General features: G+C 39.6%; 1 gene segment (V, D, J or C); it reads right to left on the reverse strand.

The window, feature by feature from the left end:
* Positions 1 to 243: 243 nt before the first annotated feature.
* LOC119907790 lies at positions 244 to 1,414 on the reverse strand (the record flags this gene model as incomplete). The annotated part of the segment is given in 2 exon segments: positions 244 to 452; positions 1,387 to 1,414. Coding segments are annotated over 2 exon segments (237 nt in total), but the record flags the coding sequence as incomplete, so codon positions are not given.
* Positions 1,415 to 11,249: the final 9,835 nt, after the last annotated feature.

Raw genomic sequence — 11,249 nt, forward strand, 5'->3', positions numbered from 1 at the left:
TTGCAATTGAAAAACGAAATTAGAGAGTGACTGAGGGGAAAGTAGAGACACAGAGAGAGGGTGTTACAGATTTCAGAGAGCAGTAGCAGAGTAAAACCAGTAGCAGAGTCCCAGTGAGTCAGGTCAGGACTGGGAACACTGGTCTCTCCTCAGTGTCTCTGAGACCAGAGCCTGGGAGCCCTGGGTGGCCTCACAGGTCACAGAGCCCACCTTCCTCCACTGGTCTGCAGGGAGCCTCAGGGTGCTGCTCCAGCTGTAGCGGCCGTCCTTCTCCAGCACCCCGGGGCTCCTGCTCTCCTCCCAGCTGCTGCTGCTGCTGCTGCCGTCCACCTTCCAGGCCAGACTCCAGTCTGAGGGGAAGCCCTTGTTGGCCAGGCACATGAGCGTGGCCTTCCCCTGCTGCAGCTCCTCACTGGAGGGGGGCAGCACCGTCAGGGTGGGACGGACATCACCTAGGAGACACCAATCAGCTTAGAGGACACCTTTACTGTGTGAGAGCTGATTCTCTCCTTTAAGGAGTTTCTGTCAGATGTTTTTTCTGCTCCACCAGTCACTCACTCACACATTGTTTCACTTCCCTTTAAGAAGCCTCTCATGCAAATCAGCACAGAGAGAATCATCATACAGAACGACCTGAAATATATCAAACTACACTGGAAATAAAATATCAAACTTTCTTATCAAGATCATCAAAAAACTTGACTGTACAATAATTTATTCAGTTGAAACCAAAACAGAAATGATCTGACAACAATCAGATGTTCTTCATCTGGATTTCAAAGTGTTTCTTCACTTATATTAACAGCTATAATGATGAGTTGAACCACTAGATACAGTTTAAACGTCGTTACTTTTCAAGTGCAAATTCATTCACACAGGTATCACTGCTCAGCTGTATCACTTCACTTACTGACAGATACACTGACCACTGTGTTGAAAGTAGTGCCAGTTGTCCTTTCACTATTAATATGGAAATACTGTATTCTTTTTCCAAATTCATAACAATAAGCAACATTTTTAAAACACTCATATTTATCTTTACTTCAGTTTTACATGAAAGTGAATTGTATTTAATCACAACAACAGCCATTATTGTGGAGAGCATTTTAAAATTAACTAATCTAAGCATTTTTACATTAAGATTAAAGTTTTATATTTACTTCACTTCCAAGTTGATTATATTTCATTTTGACAGGACTGTGTGAAGAACAGTTTAGTTAAGCTGCTCTGAGTTAGCCTCCAAGGTAAAGGAAGAGAAATAAAAACATGAACAATAAAAGTTTTATAATTAAAAGATAAGACATATTTATCTGCCTTAAACGTTGAAAAGTTGAATTTAAAGCAGAACTTGATAATATTGCATTTAGTATTTGAGAAGAAACTTACTTCCAACATCCAGTCTGGTTCCTCCACCAAAAGTCAACCACAGTGATACAAACTCATTGAGCCGCCGTACAAAAACCTCTCACTGTAGAGAGACACGGCTCTCTGATTTTGACACAAACAAACTCACCAAAAATAGCTTCTGTTTGTAACATTTTATCAGCTGACATGTGAAAATATGACTGTTTTAATTTGATATGTTAATTTTAGGGCTGCGTTAAGGCATTATTATCGCGTTAAAGCATTCATTAATTAACGGCGACAGTTTTTTTAAATTATTATTTTGAAAGTCCGTTGCTCACTGGCTCTGAATACACATAGGCCTACAATCAAACCATGGGTCACAGGAGAGGTGGGATGTTGATCAGCCTGCAAAATAACCCAAACAAGCAGCGGAGAGGCTTCGGCAGGTTCTCAGGTGAACAGACAGGGAGACAGCTCTCCGCGAGTGAACGGCCGGCGCTCTATGGATAGTAACCATGGCAACGGCTTCTGTGCGCTACACAGCCGCAGCCTTTAACATAAATTAAAATTATACACAGACTAACTTTACCTGATAGGCCTGGATTTAGTTTTGCGGGGATGCTCTGCCATGTGAATTCCCTCCTGTTGATGTCCTGATAACTATTTAGATTCTGGAAACTCACAAACAGCGAGGATCAGTCTCTCTTCCAATGATTTGTGCTGCGCGTCACGTACAAAAAATTCAAGACAACTCAACTTTGGCAGCAGGCGGGCGTGTGCGTGAGGCGAGCACAACCACGACCACGACAGTTTCACGGGAACCCCAGTACACCTTGTGCTCGACCACTTCACCTCACTGTAACAGGGACACTTTCTACTGAACATAGACTGTTTCTATGTTCCCAATCCCAAGAAAACTGGACTCTGATGGTAACTTGTTTCAACAAGCTAGATAAAAGGTAATTCCCTGGCAGTGGTAAATAGCTGTGGTTTAATATTTGATTTGATTACATTAATGTTTAAGTTGAGATTTACAAGAAATATTTTATTGCTGCTGTGTAAAGGGAATACTGCTGGTAAAAAGCTCTTTGCAAACCACATGTTTTGCATTTTTGTGTATGTAGCAGTACATTTAAATCAAGCAATACACTACTTTAGAATTCATTATTAAATTTTCAATTTTCAAGAAAATCATTTTAAAAATTTAATCGTTGCCCAGCACTAGTTTATTTTAAATTAAATTTAAATTTTTTTCTCTATCACTTAACTGAAATAACTCAGAACATATTTTAAACAAAATATTTAACAAAAATCATATAAAAGAGGTTTTTTAAAAATCTTATCAATTGATAAATTGATTGATCCATTGATAAACTGCATCATCAGAGTAATCCAAGTCCCTGCTGGTGTCAGTCAGAGCATTTCCATAGAGAGCCACTTTGCATCAGCAGCACCATGCTCCAGTGCTCTGGGAGAGTTTATAGTCCTGAGAGTTGAACACTGGATGACTGACAGCTGTCCTTCATGACAACAGAAGCCACAGAAATCCTCCTCATCAAAAACATGACTTTGATCTGCGTCCTCATCTGGACTCTCCTCTGCTGCTGCTTCACAGGTAAAGTCCAGAGAATCAAACTCCTCTCCTCTATGAACATCCGTCCCTCTGAAATGAAGCCCACAAAACCATGACGCTGCTTTATGTTTTTGTCTCTGTATCCTCAGAGTCCAGAGGCCAGGTCACAGTGACTCAGCCTGGAGCAGTGAGCTCTGCTCTGGGAGGCTCCGTCTCCATCAAATGTAGGACCAGTCAGAATGTTCATGTTTCGAGCAACTACCACCTTTTAGCCTGGTACCAACAGAGAGATGGAGAAACTCCTAAACTCCTCATTTACGTTGCTAGCACTCGAGCATCAGGGATTCCAGGTCGTTTTACAGGCAGTGGATCAAACTCTGACTTCACTCTGACCATCAGTGGAGTCCAGACTGAAGATGCAGCAGTTTACTACTGTCAGAGTTATCATTGGATCAACAGTCAGTATGTGTTCACACAGTGAAAAAGCGTCATACAAAAACCTCCCTCAGTCAGACTGAACAGAAACTGAACTGACTGCTGCAGCTGGAAGCTACTGCAGAGACTGATACACTTCACTGAGGACACACACACACACACACAGTCAACACATACAAAATTTCATTAAGTGGACTGAAAATGTCACCATTGTTCCTTTAACAGCTATTGTGCTTGGCCATGACCTTTGACCTCTATCTCATTCTGGCTCCAGTTTAAAGGAAATATGAAGACAGATCAGCATCAGACACCTTCATGGTAAAAAATGGTCCAAACAAAACTCCCTCAACTCACAAAATATTATTTCAAATATAAAAATGTTGTTGTTACGACCCATGAGGTCTGTGGGTTGTGCTTGTGTTGCTGTGGGTGCCTCTTTTCTGCAGGTGTGTACCTGGTCCTTGGTCCTGGTTTCAAGCTGAGCCAGTGAAGTGCTCTGACTCTCACTCTTCCTTGGCTGCTCGTGTTAGACTGTATGACTTACTGTGTGGTTTATTGTGTGGTCCGTAGCGGGACGTGATCTTAACTCCTTCTCGCGCTGTATGTCTGGTGACTCTGCGGTGGCAGCCGTCGGCCCGGTGTTCACGACCAACTGGAAGCCGGTGTAGTGAGAGGAGCGGCGATCTCCACATGTGCCTCACCAGCACTTTGGGAGCCGTAGAGACCGTGTATTGTGTTGCATATTTTTCGCTGAATAACTTGTTAATTAATTTACTTTAGATAACAAACCCCATATCATCTCTGATAGGATGAAAGATCGCTTTAAGTTGTTAAACACCTTTTTTTTTTACTAATTTAAAATAAATACATTAACTAGACGTGTTTTGGGTCACCCATGGTTTTTTCCACCCGGTTTATTTCTCTTTGTTAGTCCCACGCCCCTAGACAAGCCGGGGATGTGACAGTTGTGAAAAGAACAGCTAAATATCAATTGGAATTATTAAAAAATCATGAATCACGGACGTCATCTGACTACATCTACACATAACTATTACTGAATACAAAGCATTTTTTTACATGCAACAAAAAATTCAACAAATACATTGACATTTAAAGTTCTTGACCTTGGAATCAGAAATACAATCTCAGCACAAACTCTCTCCACTTAATGTTGTCAGTCTCAGAACTATTTTGGGGAATACAACATTGGCTCTATTGTCTCTGGAGACAGGAGCTAACACAAGAAGAATGTACAAATCCTTATTACTGTGGGAAACAACAGCTACAACTTTATAATGGAGGAAACTGTATTAAATTTTACATTCAGCAACCGTGTTATTGGACTTTGTGGTCCAGCAACATCGTACTGTACAAAATGAACGTGTTTATCATAGAATGACATATATATAAACAAGAAGGCTCCGTCTCCATCAGATGTAGGACCAGTCAGGATATTTATGGTTCTAACTAGTTACACTGGTACCAATAGAGAGATGGAGAAACTCCTAAACTCCTCATTTACTATGCTAGCACTCAAGAACTCTGACTTCACTCTGACCATCAGTGGAGTCCAGACTGAAGATGCAGCAGTTTACTACTGTGAGAGTTATCATGAAATCAACAGTCAGTGGTTGTTCAGACAGTGAAAAAGTGTCGTACAAAAACCTTCCTCAGTCAGACTGAACAGAAAACTGAACTGACTGCTGCAGCTGGAAACTACTGCAGAGACTGATACACTTCACTGAGGACACACACACACACACACACACACACACACACACACACACACACACACACAAACACATACAATGTTTTCTACAAGGATGAAGATTTCTCTACTTTTGCTTTAACCACCAATGAACATGTAGCAAAATAAGCTCAATTAAAAAAAAAAGAAAGAAATCTTACTTTGTCCATCACAGCTTCTCACGATCCATTCATTTCTTTTTATAATCCCACTGTCTTTTCTGATTTGCCAAATATTCCAGAGTAGCCAGCCTGGGAAAGCAGATAAGAAAAGTCTTGTTCATGACCTTTGACCTCAGCATCATACTGGATTAAAGCAATTTCAATTATATTTAATGGGAAATATGAAGACACAGATCGGCATCAGAAACATTCAGGATCAGAGACTGTCCAACACAACCAGTACATCCTTGAAAGCACAAAATAGTATTTTAAATATATAAACGCATGTCATCTATAGAAAAGCTAAATATCAACTTAAATCATAAAAATGCAAAAGAAATAAGTAACCTTCTTGATATAACTATATATAATAATAATAAATACTATATAAAGAATATGGAATAACACATTTTCTCTAACATACAAATCAAAACTCTACCAACATACTGAGAGTAAATGATTATTCTTAACCTTGGAAACAACAAAAAAAGAAAACAGACTGCAACCAGCAGATGAAGTCACCCAGTCTTCTTTGAAATGTAGATTTTCAAATTCATCTTCCTCTGAGCATTTTTAGGACTTCATGTCCACGTTGGCTTCAAAGTGAAAATATTCTATGACAGCTGGGTGAACCTGCATTTATATATATTTTTTTAACAAACAAGGAAGACAAAACAAACTGTTACAAATCACTGGATCAGTTAACTACTAGACTTTTCAGAATCCTCTACATGTAAATATGTGAATATGTAGGAAACTGCTCTCTCAGCAGGACCCCTTTACTGTGTGAGAGCTGATTTTCTCCTTTAAGAAGTTTCTGTCAGGTATTTTTTCTGCTCCACCAGTCACTCACTCACACATTGTTTGACTTCACATTAAAAGTGGGTCAATCTGAGGTCACTAAACATGTACAGAGATCACCACCATCTGACTAAACTACAGTATAATTCCAGAAGCCAGTAGTATTGCATGTTGCCCTAGCCCAAAATGGTACAAAGAATAGAAAGAAAGTAAAAGCAAATAAACAAATAAACCACAAACTATTGTGGATCTTTCAGGTACATCACATGATGTTTCTCAGCAGATGGAGTCGGCATGTTTACACTGAAATGTAGATTTTCAAATTTCCATTCCTCTGATCATTTTAGGGATTTTGTGTTTTGGCTTCAAAGTTCAAATATTCCCTGACCTCTGCGTTATCACCATCTGCTGAAGAAGATCATGTAACTGATCCAAAGCTCCAGAAGAGCTACTGAATGGAACTTGTGGTGAAATGATTTATCAAGCATCAACTTTCAATCTCAACTTTTGAGTCAACAAGGGCAAGAAGTCCTCAAAGTGCAGCATAAACCTCACAATACTGTTCACTGATATTACAACATGGACTTGAGGCAATCTGTCCAACTGTAACTGATGATGACATCTAAAAAAACTTCTGGCTGGAGTTTAGCAAACTATCTGAGATCCTTTGCCTCAGCACCAACTCATTACTCATTACTGCTTCACTTGATGAAATATCTATACCAGTGGTCATTAATAGGTGGACCGTGGTCCGGATCCGGACCCAGCCGCTGTCCTCTCCGGACCGCCAACCTACAGCCGATTTATTATTGAGACTTACTACCTCGCGTTTCAATTTTAACCCGCACAGCTTTTCTAGCATTTACTGTACTGGTTTAGCGGCCCAGGAAACTCACAGACCAATCGCATGTGCTTCAATCGTCTCACGTGACATGAGAAAGTAGAAAAGTGGTAGCTCTATAAGAGGGGATGAAAGAAGAGGAGGCATTACAGCTGTTCATTTGTTATGATGTGTTGAGTGTTTATTATAAAATTGGTTAAGACTACACTTCATCACTTCAAACTACACTTTCAATTTCATTTTTTCTAAAAATTAGGGACTTTTATTTTAGTTTAATTAAATTTAGAATTTATTATTAGAGTAGTTATTATTTATTATCCCTCCAGTTTGATGTGAAATCTGACTGAAATATTGTTTGATTTGACAGTCCAACTAGATTAGACGTCACCATCCAACTCCTGAAAAGACGATTATAGATGGTAAAGAGGTTGAAATTGTTGAGTCATATAAGTATCTGGGAATCATCATTGATAACAAGTTGACCTTTGAACTAAACACAGATATGCTGAGTAAGAAAAGTCAGCAATGTCTTTTCTGTCTGAGAAAGCTAACTAAGTGTCTATTGGACAGATCCCTGATGACATTGTTTTATAAATCTTTTATTGAGTCCGTCTTTACTTTTTCATGTATTTGCTGGTATGCTTCTCTAAGTTTAAAACCGAAAAACACATTAGCAATGGTAAATAAAGTTAAAACTAACTGAACTGTACAATAGACATGTGCTTAAAAAGGCAGAATCCATCATGTCTGATAGTTCTCGCCCCCTGCATGCAGAATTTAAGATGCTGCCTTCTGGTTCCCGCTTCAGTCAACCACCAGCCAAAACATATCGATATAAATTCACCTTCGTACCCTCTGCTATTTATCTGCTTAACTCTGTAAAGAATAGGTAACGTCTGCACATAAGGCTGACTTGAACTTAAACTTTTAATGTTGTGGTATTCATTTACCCATTGGTCTGACCCTGTATTTTTAATTGATGTTGTCGTCTTTGTTGTTATGTACTGTGTGTTAACTTCTTTGCTACTGCAGCAAAACTAATTTCCCCTCAGGGACAAATAAATGTCTTGAACGTCAATATTCATGTCACTTATCGAAAACACAACTTTCCCAAAATAGAAAGACAAAACATAACAGTTACAAATCACTTGATTAGTTTACTAATAACTTTTCAGTATCCTTTACATGTAAATTTCCATCCATCCATCGTCAACCGCTTATCCTGCGTACAGGGTTTCGGGGGCTGGAGCCAATCCCAGCTTACACTGGGCAAAAGCAGTGTACACCCTGGACAGGTCTCCAGTCCATCACAGTGCCACACATAGACAAACAACCACTCACACAAGGACAATTTCAAAGACACCAATTATTCTAAAATGCATGTCTTTGGACAGTGGGAGGAAGCCAGGGCAACCAGGGTTTAAACCCACAATCTTCTTTCTATGAGGCAACAGTGCTAACCACTGCACCACTATATTTCCTCTCTGCAGAAATGTCGATTGCAGGCAGACAGTTTGCAGGTATTTGTGCAATAATCAAGATGGCGCCCACTTAGAATCGAAGCTACAACATCGGCGAGTTTAAAAAGGCAAAAAAATAATTTCAATCAGTAATTTCGCCCACAGCACCGTTTTCCCCGGTACTGATGGCATCTGTTTTCAACAGGCTAATGTTATTTTTGTTATCGATTCATTTAGTGATTATTGTCTCAGATCAATGGTTTAGTCAATGAAACTTCAGACAATATAGAAAAATGTTCATCCAATTTTACCAGAGTTGACTTTGCTGAATATCTTTTTCAGTCCCAAACCAAAAGATAAAAAACTGAGAAAAGAGGTAAATATTCACAATTGTGACTCTATAGGAATCGTGTAGAAAGGGTTACGTTTCTGGACGGCACAGGCAGATGATCAGGGTGGGTGGTTGGTGAACAAAGCACAGCACTTTGACACTAGAAATATGGATTCACATCCTGAATAAAACATCCAAAAGGTTAGGGAAAGATTGTACGTGGGTACGTGATACTAAAGTAAACAAGTCCTCTCTCACTATTACAGTTTTTCTCGATTGCTTAAACACATTTCTTAAAATTATGCCTCTTTTTCTCAAAACTCTAAACACAAATCCACAACTGCTCAACCAATTTCCCAAACATCCTATTTTCAGGTCAAAATGAAGCTCTCCACTTAATACCATTCAATCTTGCAGAAAAACCAAACTTTGACCTCAGACATGACACACAAGCCCTCAGAAACTCCTCCTCCTCCTCCTCCCTATCCCTTCTCCTCCTCTAACTCCTACTGTTCCTCCTCTTCCTTCACCTCTTCATCTTCTCCATACTGATCTTCTTCCTCTTCCTTGTGTTTCCACCTGGGTAACTGTTTGCTAATTGACCCTTCGCTAAGCCACGGCCCGAATACGCAGCTGGCCAATCACAGCGCAGTATAGGACTCTCTCTAACTGAGGTCCGAAACTTTCATGGCTGCGCTCCATTGACTCTAATGCAAAAGGAGTTGTTTTCTAGCTTTTTTTGGCTGTATTTTTCTAAGATATGGTCAAACGCTGGGGCCCTTGTAATAATTACAGTCGCAACCCAGAGAGGTTGAAAGGAGAAGTACGATTTACTCTCTTTCCAAAACCTGAAATAAATCCAGAAAAATGTTGGCTATGGATTGTTCCTTATGTTAGTTAGCTAACGCTAGCTAACTTCCTACTGAATGTAACGTTATAAAGCCCTACTGTTCTGCTTTTTAATGTAATAATGAATAGAGGACAACCCAGCCTACCCAGCTTGACAGGAACAGTGTTGTTGTTGTTCATATTGTTGGCTTTTGTCTCAATCGTCGGGGGATGTGGTAGAAGGGTCAACTGAGCTCAATCTGTACTGATTGAGTGAACAATATTGAATGTTAGTGCTTTCTCAATGACCACATGGTGTAAGCAATGAGAATTTAACAGAATAAGAAAACATTGACCTGCTGGTGGCGGAGGAGGAAAGGTCAACCAAAGTTTCTGTACAAAATTTCACTACAATCCATCATATGGACCAAAGTAGTGGACTGACCAACATTTCCATCCACAGAGCCATGGGAGGCCTAAAAATGAAAATATTATAGAGCACAGTTCTTATCAGACTTAGATCTGTCCTGCCTCTGATGCCCCTTCTGCTCTGGATAAATCATTTTGGATAACACGTTAGGAAAAGGCTTGTATAAGTAATAAGGTTTTTTGTCTTTTTAATGCAAGCAAACAAAAAAATTTTTTGAGAGCATATTTATCGCACTGCAATAAAAAGTTTGTAATTAAAAATAAACAGGCCTTTTTTTGTGTCACAGAAAAGTTCTGATTGCTAATATGTCCTCTTTGAAGACAAAATATTTTCCTTGTGAGTCAGAATGTTTTGCAAGTTAAATAGTTTTGCAAAAGGTTTTCCTTGCGAGTCAGAAGTAGAGATCCAGTAGATCTCTGGAAACATTCCAGAGATCCAGAGATCCTGCGATCATAAGAAACATATATCCCTGTCCCTGTGTCCAAAATCACCCACTACTCACTATAGTGGACTATATAGTGAGAGTTATTATACCCTATATAGTCCACTCAATGTATCCCAGAATGCATTTTGAAAAGTAGTGTACAACCGATAGTCACTAACCAAGCCATATATACCATCATGCATTCCGCTAATAGAAAAACTGATTGGCCGACGGCAATTACGTAATTAACGGCGCTGAAATAACGATCGGGGTAGTGTCCGAAAGTGTTTTAACAATGCGAGTGAGCTCACTATTTAATGCATACAACTCCCTACATAGGGGGTAGGGAGTAGTGAATGAGTGGGGATTTCGGACACAGCCATAGTCACACCTCAGGGTCAGAGGTTACCCTCTTAAAGTGACAGAGCCTAACATGAGAACACTTGTATGAAAGGAGGAGAGGAGGCTGCTAGTGTGTCGATCTTCCTCAGATTGGATGAAACTGGTTTCATTTCCCTCTCTGAACTCAGTAACCATGGCAACCGATAGGCATCACTGCTGAACCATGACAACAGATGGTTTTCAGGACTAAAGATAAAAAGTAGTAACAGGCACAGTTTTCCTCTTATGTATTTTCTTTATTCTTTAATTAAATATTTCACATATAGTGAAGACTGTAAGGCTTTTATTGTTTTAACTGTCTTAAATATTTCCTGTCTCAAGCAAAAACCTCCTGGGTGGCTGGATGGTATGTTTGTCCATTTCATGTACCTAAGAATCAACAATGAAATATTAAAATGACAATGTTAACTACTGAACTACTTTTTCTGTCACGATCGTGGTGTGGAGGCAGGTTGGAGGACCCAAACGC

Source organism: Micropterus salmoides, unplaced genomic scaffold, assembly GCF_014851395.1.
Source record: "Micropterus salmoides isolate LMB-PRFRI ecotype aquatic unplaced genomic scaffold, ASM1485139v1 Ms_hic_scaffold_17, whole genome shotgun sequence".
NCBI lineage: Eukaryota > Metazoa > Chordata > Actinopteri > Centrarchiformes > Centrarchidae > Micropterus > Micropterus salmoides.